This window comes from Oncorhynchus nerka, linkage group LG9a (genome assembly GCF_034236695.1).
Source record: "Oncorhynchus nerka isolate Pitt River linkage group LG9a, Oner_Uvic_2.0, whole genome shotgun sequence".
NCBI lineage: Eukaryota > Metazoa > Chordata > Actinopteri > Salmoniformes > Salmonidae > Oncorhynchus > Oncorhynchus nerka.
In genome coordinates, this window is record NC_088404.1 from 27,428,416 (window position 1) to 27,441,859 (window position 13,444).

General features: G+C 42.5%; 1 protein-coding gene and 3 non-coding genes across 4 annotated transcripts; all 4 read right to left on the reverse strand.

Moving 5' to 3' along the window:
* Nucleotides 1–2,159: 2,159 nt before the first annotated feature.
* On the reverse strand, nucleotides 2,160–11,473 carry LOC115134140 (small ribosomal subunit protein eS17). The gene is made up of 5 exons (XM_029667819.2): nucleotides 11,371–11,473; nucleotides 10,347–10,498; nucleotides 8,737–8,842; nucleotides 4,382–4,447; nucleotides 2,160–2,286 (listed from the first exon to the last, which is right to left on the reverse strand). Exons 1-5 carry the CDS (start codon nucleotides 11,371–11,373, stop codon nucleotides 2,209–2,211), a joined length of 405 nt encoding a protein of 134 aa, XP_029523679.1. The 5' UTR covers nucleotides 11,374–11,473; the 3' UTR covers nucleotides 2,160–2,208.
* LOC115134888 (small nucleolar RNA SNORA71) lies at nucleotides 5,762–5,890 on the reverse strand. The gene has a single exon (XR_003864395.1). It is a non-coding gene; the product is annotated as a small nucleolar RNA SNORA71 (small nucleolar RNA).
* On the reverse strand, nucleotides 9,011–9,135 carry LOC115134889 (small nucleolar RNA SNORA71). The gene has a single exon (XR_003864396.1). It is a non-coding gene; the product is annotated as a small nucleolar RNA SNORA71 (small nucleolar RNA).
* LOC115134890 (small nucleolar RNA SNORA71) lies at nucleotides 10,585–10,695 on the reverse strand. The gene has a single exon (XR_003864397.1). It is a non-coding gene; the product is annotated as a small nucleolar RNA SNORA71 (small nucleolar RNA).
* Nucleotides 11,474–13,444: the final 1,971 nt, after the last annotated feature.

The window sequence follows — 13,444 nt, forward strand, 5'->3', positions numbered from 1 at the left end:
GTTTTTCTTTGGTATATCTTCGGTGTTCTTCTCATAGACAGTTTTAAGGTCCAACGCTATCACATGTCCCACAAATTTAGAATCATAAAATCTCATCACAACTTTGTCCTCATCCCATAAACGGACATGAAAGTCACACTGTTTTGACTGTGTTTTTCTGTTAAGGCTCTCATCAAAGAGAAGTACATAGTTCTCCTCCCCAGCAGAGTTTTTTAGACAAGTGCTTGAAATGAGGAGCCAAGCCATGTGTGCACAAATAGCTGGACTTTGTTGCCGCACGCGTTGAGGTCTTGGCTATTGCACTGTCTGGGAACATCTCTGAGAACAGCACACCTAAGGAGTAAAATATTTTTTATCACACTTATTTGTTTCCAGCCTGTGTGTGAATGTGTGTTACAGGGAGAATATGAAATATGAAAACAAACATGTTCCTAAAAATAATGTAATGTTACAGGTAACAGTTTATAAACCATGCCACTTACCCGTGCGTTCACATAGAGTGGAAAGAGTAGACACTCGATCATATTCAGACACCACAATGTGTTCTCTTTGGGAAGGCCAGTTAAGACGTCCGTCTTGAGGTGGTGGTGAATGTGGTAGTAGTTGTAGAAGATTATCTAGGTGGTGATGTAGATGATGACTTTTCCACATAGTTCAATTGATTGGGAGCTGTAAGAAAATAAGTCTCAAAGTCTGATGAATGACTAGCTAGCTGGCGAACGTTAACATTAGTCATTAAACGTTGTCACCAACAACTCTAGTGAACGTCCTTTACGTTAAGTTAAACTTTCAGCTAACATTAGAAAACTGTCATTTATTTCAAATGCTCACTGTCCAGCTCTGCTTGCCGCAAGTTGGCTAACGTAACGTTAACTTAGCTAACATTAGCTAGCTAGCACGATAGGTGTGATTTTGGGAGAATTTAGACTTCTTAGATAACGTTTGCTAAAAACATAGCAAACGTTAATTTGACCGAAAAATTATATAACGTTAAAAGTTAATTTACCCAACCACGAAGAGACAGAATAATCTAGCTAACTAATTAACGTTAGTAACTAAGCATGGTTGTTGTATTCCTTTCTACATGTTACCAGGGGTAGCGTTAACTTTTGATTTGCTGCAGGCTCTGCATCGGAACATATGGATGTCCCGCGGATCTTTAACAAGACAGTCTTTGTAAATGTCTTTGGGAGGGCCACGAGTCCAGGAAGACATTTTCCAGGCATAGCTTAAGGTTCGCTTCACGTTAGATTTCTCACTTGCCGCTGTTTAACCTGCGTCATTCAACTTCAAATCACGCATGCACGTGACCGTCGCACTTTCTCAGCGCAGGTGGCCCGTGAAACAAGGACACACAAAAGGCAAACATACAGCGGAACGTAGCCTATTACTGACGTAAAAAAAATGTTAAACTGCTATTTCTATTCTTGCACAAGATGTATAAATTCAAGCACTTTCAATGTCCCATGTCTATTTTCAAAAACTTAAAGCCTTGATTTTCTCTCAAATTCACAAACTTCCAAGGACCCGTGGGAACCCTAGACAAGTGTCAATGTCCTTGCGTGGCCCAGCCAGAGCCCGAACTTTACCTGATCAAACAACTCTCAAGATCTGCAAATAGCTCTGCAGCGAAGCTCCCCATCCAACCTGACAGAGCTTGCTAGAATCTGCAGAGGTATGTATGGGAGAAACTCCCAATACAGGTGTGCCAAGCTTGTAGCTTCATACCAAAGGCTTGAGGCTGTAATCACTGCCAAAGGCACTTCAACAAAGTACTGAGTAAAGGGTCTTAAAACTTGTGTAAATGTGATATTTTAATACATTTCCAAACACTTAAAAACCTGTTTTTGCTTTGTCATTATGGGGTTATTGCGTGTAGAATGAAGAGGGGGGGGGGGGGACAATTGAATCCACTTTAGAATAAGGCTGTAATGTAACAAAAATGTGGGAAAAGATGTGGGGTCTGAATACTTTCCGAATGCTCTATAGTATAGGAACTAAACTTTATTGCACAAAGCCTTAAATTACAGTTCAATTGAGTCAAGGACATGAGGACCAAGTGCTTATCCAATTCAAATTTCCATCAACCTAGCATACACAATTAAGAATCACGCATACGGATCTACTTGTTCTAAACAGCAAGACCACTCGGAGACTCATTGCTTTTTTTGTACATTTTGTATTTATTAAGAGATATATTACAAATGCCTAGACTCCTCTGGGTGTCTTGAAGTTCATTCCGACAGTTGGCTGGGTGACCTGCAGGTTGGACAGACTGCCGAAGTCCTGGAGGAAAGAGAAGGATTAAATTCAATTTCAGAATACACCACAAGTTCATGCTAACGATGTAAACCACAGAGCCTTGTCTCATACCCCGTGAGTAGTTTCACCCTGAAGTTAAGATTGTGGAGGATGTTGAATACAGGGTGTGACAGGAACCGGTATGCCAACAAAACACAGGAACATTTTTCAAAGTCACTGCACAATCGAGAGCATCCTGGCGGGCTGTATCACCGCCGGGTACGGCAACTGCTCCGCCCACAACCGTAAGGCTCTCCAGAGGGTAGTGAGGTCTGCACAACGCATCACCGGGGGCAAACTACCTGCCCTCCAGGACACCTACACCACCCGATGTTACAGGAAGGCCATAAAGATCATCAAGGACATCAACCACCCGAGCCACTTCCTGTTCACCCCGCTATCATCCAGAAGGCGAGGTCAGTACAGGTGCATCAAAGCTGGGACCGAGAGACTGAAAAACAGCTATCTCAAGGACATCAGACTGCTAAACAGCCACCACTAACATTGAGTGGCTGCTGCCAACACACTGACTCAACTCCAGCCACTTTAATAATGGGAATGGATGGGAAATGATGTAAAATATATCACTAGCCACTTTAAACAATGCTACCTAATATAATGTTACATACCCTACATTATTCATCTCATATGCATACGTATATACTGTACTCTATAATAATCTACTGCATTCTTACGTAATACATGTATCACTAGCCACTTTAACTATGCCACTTTGTTTACATACTCATCTCATATGTATATACTGTACTCGATACCATCTACTGTATCTTGCCTATGCTGCCCTGTACCATCACTCATTCATATATTCTTATGTACATATTCTTTATCCCCTTACACTGTGTATAAGACAGTAGTTTTGGAATTGTTAGATTACTTGTTGGTTATTACCGCATAGTCGGAACTAGAAGCACAAGCATTTTGCTACACTCGCATTAACATCTGCTAACCATGTGTATGTGACAAATAAAATTGGATTTGTTCCTGTACTATCAATGACTATGGCAAGTCATGCCATAGTCACCTTCGATACAGGGTTTAAGCCATGGTGTTATCTTAAGGCTAATCATTATTTTGTGTGTGTGGACACCCCTTCAAATTAGTTGATTTGGCCATTTCAGCCACAACCTTTGCTGACTGGTATATAAAATTGAGTACACCGCCATGAAATCGCCATAGACAAACATTAGCAGTAGAATGGCCTTACTGAACCGAGCTCAGTGACTTTCAACGTGGCACCATCATTGGATGCCAACTTTCCAACAAGTCAGTTTGTCAAATTTCTGCCCTACTAGAGCTGCCCCTGTAAACTAAGTGCTGTTTTTGTGTAGTGGAAACGTCTAAGAGCGACAACGGCTCAGTTGCGAAGTGGTAGGCCACACAAGCTCACAGAACAGGGCTGCCGAGTGCTGAAGCTTATTAAAATATATATATATATATATATACAAAAATCAATCTCCTGTCCTCGGTTGCAACACTCACTACAGAGTTCCAAACTGCCTCGAAGGAACATCAGCACAAGAACTGTTCGTCGGGAGGTTCATGAAATGAGTTTCCATGGCCGAGCAGCCACACACAAGCCTAAAATCACCATGCACAATCCCAAGCATCGGCTTGAGTGGAGTAAAGCTCGCCGCCAATTTGACTCTGGGGCAGTGGAAAAGCATACTCTGGAGTGATGAATCATGCTTCACCATCTGGCAGCCCGACGGACGAATCTGTGTTTGGCGGATGCCAGGAGAAGGCTAACTGTCCGAATGCATTGAGCCAACTGTAAAGTTTAGTGGAGGAGGAATAATGGGCTGTTTTTCATGGTTCGGGCTAGGCCCCTTAATTCCACTGAAGGGAAATCTTAACGCTACAGCAAACAAAGACATCCTAGACGATCCTGTGCTTCGAACTTTGTGGCAACCGTTTGGTAAAGGCCCTTTTCTGTTTCAGCATGACAATGCCACTGTGCACAAAGCGAGTTCCATACACAAGCAGGTGTCCACATACTTTGGTTCAGTTAGGGTTGATTCATCATGAAGACACCAAACGTAACTGCCTGCGAGGGACTTACCAGTAGTTTGAGCATCTCCTTGGTGTCAGGGTCCACCTCTATGATCTCCTGGTCAAGAGCAGAAACCTGGAAACAGAAAAGTTAGTGGTAATGCATCATGTCAACACTGTCCAAACACATTAGTAATAGTGTGCATAGTAAACTGGCAACAGTTAAATACATCAATTCAACAGAGCGCACAGCAGTTACTGGCTGCCTGGGGCAATGTTTACAGGCCTTTTTAGAGTACCAGACGCGAGTGGAAATTTGGGGTTTTCTTTCAGCCTGCACGCTCGTGCGCGCTGTTTATGAGTCTGATTGAAACTATAAAATTGTACCAAATCAAGTCTATATAAGGTTGGAATACTTTCTTGACCGCATTCCATTCACACATTTGTAAAAGTCACGAACAAGTTCTAATTAGAAACAACACACCAAGGGCTTTTATTCCTGGTGAGTTTTTTTTATTAATTAAAAATGCACAAATGTATTAAAACATGTACAAATATCTTACCCACAATAAAAAAATGTTTTACTCTGATATGACAAATGTTTGAAGCAGAGCATGAGTATCAAATAAACATGTTATTCATAAAAAACAAAAAAGCTATGATAGGAAACAGTGGGTGAGAACAAATCTTCGGGAGACCTTCAAATGTTCAAGAAATTATTTCCTCTGCACATTTGCCTGGTAGCTGAGGGAGGCTCCCGTACTGGGTTTTGTTCTTGGAAACAAGACGGAATATTCGTTCGCAGACTACACTCAGGCTCCATTTAATGCCAAGATGTTTATATTGATTTTTTAAAATTATACTTCTGTAATGCTTTGTGATGTGGCTCCTAATTACAGTTACAATCATTCAGGTTGCGTGATCCGTCGTAAACACAACTAATGGGACGCAGAATTAAATGTATATCACACTCGCACAAATGCGACCAGTTATTTTTCGTATTTGCATTTAATTTCGTTCACTAGAAATGCGAGTGAACACTTTAGAGCCCAATGAATCTCCATCTTCCCATCGCTAACGTTAGCTTGAAACAATAGTTTACCTTTCCACAACACACATAGTGAAAGGGATTTATCCATGCTTTTACGTACAGCTGACAGTTGGCAAACTCAGCATCACAACATACAGGAGGGGCAGACACGGGGTAGTGATGTTGAATAATGATGTATTAATCTCCATGTCTGTTGCCAACTCCGTACGTGTGTGTTGCAGCTCGAGAATCGGGATGTTAAATCCACTGAGTAAATATTTTATTAAATATAAAATAAAATCAGGCCCTATTCATTTCTGCGTAATTTTAACTCTGATCTCGTACCTGGACAGAGAATTGCAAAGTTGGAACGCAAAATGCGTGCATGTTGGCAGGTCTGGGTTTACGATGTTACAACATTGTTTGAAAGATACAGGGTTTGACAGGAACCAGTATTCCAACAAACACGGGAAAAGCTTTCAAGATCACTATTCCTGTACTATCAATGACTATGGCAACAGTCATGCCATAGTCACTTTCGATACAGGGCAAATCAAAGAATGAGAATTTGACTGACTCAAAAGTTATCCCAACTATACACTAAAGATAACCAATGGCAGCAAATAAAGGAGATAAATGATGACCCAAAGCAGTTTATAGATGCATCTTTCCATGCCTAGGCAAAGTAGAAACATGCATAGTAGAGGTCGACCGATTAAATCGGAATGGCCGATTTCAAGTTTTCCCAATCAGAAATCTGTATTTTTGGGCGCCGATTTTGCAGAATCTTTTTCCCCCTAGGCAAGTCAGTTAAGAACACATTCTTAATTTCAATGATGGCCTAGGAACGGTGGGTTAACTGCCTTGTTCAGGGGCAGAACGACAGATTTTCACCTTGTCAACTCGGGGGATCCAACCTTGCAACCTTACAGTTAACTAGTCCAACGCTCTAACCACCTGCCCTCTCATCGCCCTCCACGAGGAGCCTGCATGTTACGCGAATGCAGTAGAAGCAAAGGTAAGTTGCTAGCTAGCATTAAACTTCTCATAAAAAAATCAATCATAATCACTAGTTATAACTACACATGGTTGATGATACTCGTTTATCTAGCGTGTCCTGCGTTGCATATAATCGATGCGGTGCGTATCGTTGCTCCAATGTGTACCTAACCATAAACACCAATGACTTTCTTAAAATCATTACACAGAAGTGTGTATTTCTAAACCTGCATATTTAGCTAAAAGAACTCCAGGTTAGCAGGCAATATTAACCTGTTGCTTCTACCCTCTACTTTTTTGAACATTCTGTTAAAAATCGCGCAACATTTCAGCGCCCTGCTACTCATGCCAGGAATATAGTATATGCATTTGCTTAGTCTGTGTGGATAGAAAACACTCAGACGTTTATAAAACTGGTTAAATCACTGTTGTGGCTTTACCAGAACGGCATTTACATCGAAAAGCACAGGAAAAACTGATCACTGAAAATGGGAAAATATATCCATGCGCTACTTGAACCCATTGATAAAGGTGAACCACAATTAATTGACTGAGGTTGCAGTACCTACAGCTTCCACACGGTGTCTAGAGGCTTGTCATTTCCCTTCGAGTTTTTTCTTGGTCAAACACATGCAGGGCACCGTATTTCCTCAGGTTTAGGACCGGATATTTTCGTTGAGTTTCTAGCCGGACATTTTTCCAGACGGACAGCTAATGATCTTTACATCGCCTCCTGATGAATTTTATCGCTTATTAACGTTTACTAATACCTAAAGTTGCATTACAAACGTATTTCGAAGTGTTTTGTGAAAGTTTATCGTCGACTTTTTGAATTTTAAAAAATGACGTTACGTTTTGAAACAATGTTTTTTTTCGTTTATCACACAGTCTACATATAACGATATCTAGGCTTTATATGGACCGATTTAATCGAAATAAAGACCCAATAGTGTTTATGGGACATCTAGGAGTGCCAACAAAGAAGATGGTGAAAGGTAATGAATGTTTTCTATTTTATTGTGCGGTTTGTGTAACGCCAAAATGCTAATTATTTTGTTTACGTCCCCTGCGGGTCTTTTGGGGTGTTACATGCTATCAGATAATAGCTTCTCATGCTTTCGCCGAAAAGCATTTTAAAAATCTGACTTGTTGCCTGGATTCACAACGAGTGTAGCTTTAATTCGATACCCTGCATGTGTATTTTAATGAACGTTTGAGTTTTAACTAATACTATTAGCATTTAGCGTAGCGCATTTGCATTTCCAGAGCTCTAGTTGGGACGCAAGCGTCCCGAGTAGAAGCAAGAGGTTAACCAGGTGAAATTGTGTCATTTCTCTTGCGTTCATTGCACGCAAAGTCAGGGTATATGCAACAGTTTGGGCTGCCTAGCTCATTGCCAGAATTTTACACAATTATGACATAACATTGAAGGTTGTGCATTGTAACAAGAATATTTAGACTTAGGGATGCCACCCGTTAGATAAAATACCGAACGGTTCAGTATTTCACTGAAATAAACGCTTTGTTTTCGAAATGATAGTCGCCGGATTCAACCATATTAATGACCAAAGGCTCGTATTTTTGTGTGTTATTATGTTATAATTAAGTCTATGATCTGATAGAGCAGTCTGACTGAGCAATAGGCAGCAGCAGGCTTGTAAGCATTAATTCAAACAGCACTTTCGTGCGTTTTGCCAGCAGCTCTTTGCAAGCACAGCGCTGTTCATGACTTCAAGCCTATCAGCCTAATGGCTGGTGTAACCGATGTGAAATGGCTAGCTAGTTAGCTGGGTGTGCGCTAATAGCGTTTCAAACGTCACTCGCTCTGAGACCTAGGTGTTCCCCTTGCTCTGCAAAGGCCGCGGCTTTTGTGGAGCGATGGGTAACGCTGCTTTGAGTGTGGCTGTTGTTGATGTGTTCCTGGTTCGAGCCCAGGTAGGGGCGAGGAGAGGGACGGAAGCCATACTGTTACACGGGCAATACTAAAGTGCCTATAAGAACATCCAATAGTCAAAGGTATCACAACCTAAAACCGCTTACCTTGGAACATTGAAGTCTCATGTTAAAAGGAACCACCAACTTTCATATGTTCTGAGCAAGGAACTCAAACTTCAGCTTTTTTAAAAATTTTTACATGGCACATATTGCACTTTTACTTCCAACAGTTTTTGCATTATTTAAACCAAATTGAACATGTTTCATTATTTATTTGAGGCTAAATTGATTTTATTTATGTATTATATTAAGTTAAAATAAGTGTTCATTCAGTATTGTTGTAATTGTCATGATTACAAATGAACAAATAAAATAAAAATCTGCCAATTAATCGGTATCGGTGCCAGCAAGTATAGATGCACCGTGCTCCGATGCTCAAAAGTGTGAGTGGTGACACTTACCTCTGGGACGTAGTTGTCCCTCCTCTCCCTCTCCTCCTCCTGCAGCTTGATGGAGATGCCTCTGACAGGACCCCTCTGGATGCGCTTCATCAGATGGGTCACATACCTAAGAGCACAAACCAGAATTCAATTAATTCATGTACAACATCACAATTGTAACAGCATTAGATCAGACCATGGGTTCAAACAAAAATATTTATGCTAGATCACTGAAAACTAGTCTAACATGAGAATTAGGTTTCACTCAAGTTCAGGATGTTGCGGACGAGAAAGATGTTTGAAAGACAGGGTTTGACAGGAAAAGGTATTCCAACAAACACGGTAAAATATTTCTGTCACAATTCCCGTAACATCAATGACTATGGCAACAGTTGCGCCATAGTCACTTTCGATACAGGGTTTTATGTGGCAAACTAGCAATAATCAGCTAGGTCAGGGATATGATATAATCAATAACTCCCTCCAAGCCATGCTATTAGAAGTAGTGTTTTGAAATCCAACCTGATTGAAGTGCAGCATAGTACATGTCATATGAAACATATTTCTCTAAGGAGGACCTGAGCCCTAGGACCATGCCTCAGGACTACCTGGCCTGATGACTCCTTGCTGGCCCCAGCCCACCTGGCCGTGCTGCTGCTCCAGTTTCAACTGTTCTGCCTGCGGCTATGGAACCCTAACCTGTTCACCGGACGTGCTACCTGTCCCAGACCTGCTGTTTTCAACTCTCTAGAGACAGCAGGAGCGGTAAAGATACTCGGAATGATCGGCTATGAAAAGCCAACTGACATTTACTCCTGAGGTGCTGACCTGTTGCACCCTCTACAACCACTGTGATTATTATTATTTGACCCTGCTGGTCATCTACGAACATTTGAACATCTTGGCCATGTTTTGTTATAATATACACCCGTCACAGCCAGGAGAGGCCTGGTCCGTCTAGGATCTGGGATCTGAGTTTTTACTAGCCACCGTGCTTCTACACCTGTATTGCTTGCTGTTTGGGGGTTTAGGCTGAGTTTCTGTACAGCATTTTGTGACACCAGCTGATGTAAGGCTTTATAAATAAATTTGATTCATGAAATTAATAAAATACTTCAGCATTGGAAAAAAAAAGCAAAGGAGCCAATTAGCTGACACCGACATCCCAAAATGGCTGCTGTGGTTTCTGCTACTACCACGAGGATGAAAAGGGCAGTTTCCAGAAAAACGAGCAGCCATTTCATCTACTCCGTATAACAGTTGGAATAACGGGACAATTCAGAGTACAACGCATTTCTCATCCATGATGGCGGTACGTTTTCCGAGCCATATCTCGTGCTGGCTCCGTGGTGACTTCATTTAAGAATATTGCCTGTCCGACCCTGTAGTGCAGCTGTGAGCAAGTGTAAGGTGTCGGATCTGCTGGCTACACCCAAAACTAGACCCAGGAGTTAAGACACGGGTGACTTCCAAATTGAGAACGAAGAAAATATCACCACGGTTGGTTGAACATTGCTGTACAGCGTTGTCTACGCAACATCTGCTGCTTGACCTCAGACAAGCTTTATATATGTTGCGGAGGTTCGAGTCAGCTTGGCTATTAGAGACAAAGCTGAAGAAACCAGACACACCCAGCGATCTTGTTGCGGAGCTTCTTGCTGGGGATGATAGCGATCTCTTCGCACACCCTCTTGTTGGTGTGGAAGTCATTTCCCAGCCGGGTGTAGTACTTCTCAATGATGACCCGGGCGGCTTTTTTCACCGTCTTGGTCCTGACTCGTCCCTGTGGAACAAAGGAGTTGTGCAAATGACAAGTTTATCCTGATCTCCTGAACGTTCAGAATGGGCTGACATTTAATTAATTTACCATATCTGAGAGAACCAGGGTTCGGTAGGGACTTTAGGACCCATCGAACACGGGGAAGACCCTCAATTCACGTTTCCTGTACTATCAATGACATGGCCACTTTCGATACAGGGTTCAACGTAAATTACATTTCAAAAGCGGTTGACATTTTAGGAGGTATAAGGACGCCAACGGCTGGCATGACCAGGCAAGCTACATTTGGATCTAACATACAAGGTTGTACCTAATACTAACGAGCTAGCAACTTTGCGCAGACTGGCTACCTAGCCAACTACCTACTTGCTAGTAAATGGATCTACTACACAGGTGAGTAAGTCAGAAACAATGGCTACCCTACATTGGGAAAACAGACCACCTATGGTTAATTAGCTAGTAGGATGATTCCGCAATCAGCTAGTTAGCTACGCTAATCAGTACCACGGAACAAAATGTATTTCTTACAAACAGTTGAAACCAACGTGCAAAACCACTAACCACATAGCGGAAAATGTGTACAATATTAAAGTCATGACCAGTTCTCTACTGATTGTAATCAAATCAAGACATGGAAAACGTGGTTGTTCATGTGCAGCCAAATGCTAGCATAATGCTTCTTCCGTTAACATCTCGGAGAACCCTCGTCATATTGTTCAAAAAATCTGCCAGGAAGGGCATCCTAACGCAATATGTCACTGCGATTGCGTAATATATACAACATTTCACTATTCTAGAGATAAATACCATTTTGGATACTAAAAAACTGAGGATTACGATAGATTTAGAGGGGTTGTAAATGTTGAAGTACCCACCATGTTGAATCGGGCTGGTAGAAGAGGGCTATACAAGCGCTTCAGCGGAAGTATAATAAGAGGGCACGCGGATGTGGGAAACCAAAGGGAAAAGGGTGTCACCGCCTAGTGGTAGAAGAATTCGCAAAAATATACAACCAGACATGCAGTTGATTACAGCTATATTACTGTACATGTGGTTTCCCCAGTTGAGTGAAATTATTGCGCGTAAGTGCGGCAGTTAAGTCTAGCGGTTAAGAGCGTTGGCCAAGTAACCGAAAAGCCACTGGTTCTATCCCCGAGCTGACTAGGGGGGAAAAGTATCGATGTGCTCTTCACGTTTTTATTTGTATTTTATTTAACTAGGCAAGTCAGTTAAGAACACATTCTTATTTACAAAGACACCCTAACCAACGCTGGGACAATTGTGCGCCGCCCTATGGGACTCCCAATCACGAGAGGCTGTGATGCAGTCTGAAATCAAACCAGGGTCTCTGGTGACGCCTCTAGCACTAACACGGAACCCAAACCGGCTGCGCGCGTGCGCCATCGTGCGCTATCTTGCATACATTTATTTATCAGAAATAGGAATGAGTTCTATTTTAGCCCTTGGTGCAATAATTGAATAACATGAATTTCTCAATTTAATTTGCGATGCACGCGACGTCTTCGGTCTGGTCAGCATGTAAGATGCAGTGCCTTAGACCGTTGCGCCACTCCGGAGCCCACTTAACCCTAATTGCTCCTGGGTCGCTGTCAATCATGGCTTATCCCAGGCCATTTCTGTCTGGAATTAAGCCCTTTTGTGGGGAAAAACACATTCTGATTGGCTGGGCCTGGCTCTCCAGTGGGTGGACCTGGTTCCCAAGTGGGTGGGCCTATGCTCTCCCGGCCCCTGTCCAGTTATGTGAAATCTATAGATTAGGACCTAAAGAATCAATAATTGATTGATTCCCTTCTATGAACTGTAACTCAGTAAAATCGTTTAAATTGTTGCATGTTGCGTTTATATTCTTCTTCAGTATACTTACTGTGCCTTCGGAAAGTATTTTTATGTTACGTTACAACAAGCAAAGCAAAAACAGGATTTTAGAAATTTGTGCAAATGTATTACAAATAAAAAACATATCTTATTTACATAACTATTCCGACACTTTGCTATTGTAATGGATGTGAAACAGCGAGCTAGTTAGCGGTGGTGCACGCTAAATAGCGTTTCAATCGGTGACGTCACTTGCTCTGAGACCTTGAAGTAGTGGTTCCCCTCTACTTTTGTGGAGCGATGGGTAACGATGCTTCGTGGGTGACTGTTGTTGATGTGTGCAGAGGGTCCCTGGTTCGAGCCCGGGTTTGGGCGAGGGGACGGACTAAAGTTATACTGTTACACTATGAGACTCGAAATTGAGCTCTGGTGCATCCTGTTTCCATTGGTCATCCTTGAAATGTTTCTTCAACTTGATTGGAGTCCACCTGTGGTAAATTCAATTGATTTGCAAAGGCACAAACCTGTCTATATAAGGTCACACAGTTAACAGTGCATGTCTGAGCAAAAACCAGCGCCTGGGAAACATGGCACCATCCCTACGGTGAAGCATGGCGGTGGCAGCATCATGCTGTGGGGATATTTTTCAGCAGCAGGGACTGGGAGACTAACCAGAGTTGTGGCACGCCCCCATTCTCATCGACGGGGCTGTAGTGGAGCAGGTTGAGAGCTTGGTGTCTACATCACCAACAAACTAACATTGCCCTCTTCACCAAGACAGTCGTGAAGAGGGCACGACAAAACCTATTCCCCCTCAGGAGACTGAAAAGATTTGGCAATGGTCCTCAGATCCTCAAAACGTTTACAGCTGCACCATCGAGAGCATCCTGACGGGTTGCATCACTGCCTGGTATGGCAACTGCTCGGCCTCCGACTGCAAGGCACTAAAGGGTAGTGCGTATGGCCCAGTGCATCACAGGGGCCAAGCATAGTCACTTCAATAACTCTACCTACATGTCCAATCTGACAGAGCTTGAGAGTATTTGCAGAGAAGAATGGGAGAAACTCCCCAAATACAGGCGTGCCAAGCTTGTAGCGTCATACCCAAGAAGA

Bases quoted from the DNA above. Each gene is read 5' to 3' on its own strand.
- LOC115134140 (XM_029667819.2), bottom strand. The intron at 4,448-8,736 runs GTAAGTGTCACC...TTCTGTTTCCAG, and splicing joins GGGACAACTACGTCCCAGAG to GTTTCTGCTCTTGACCAGGA. The intron at 2,287-4,381 runs GTAAGTCCCTCG...TCTTTCCTCCAG, and splicing joins AGGAGATGCTCAAACTACTG to GACTTCGGCAGTCTGTCCAA.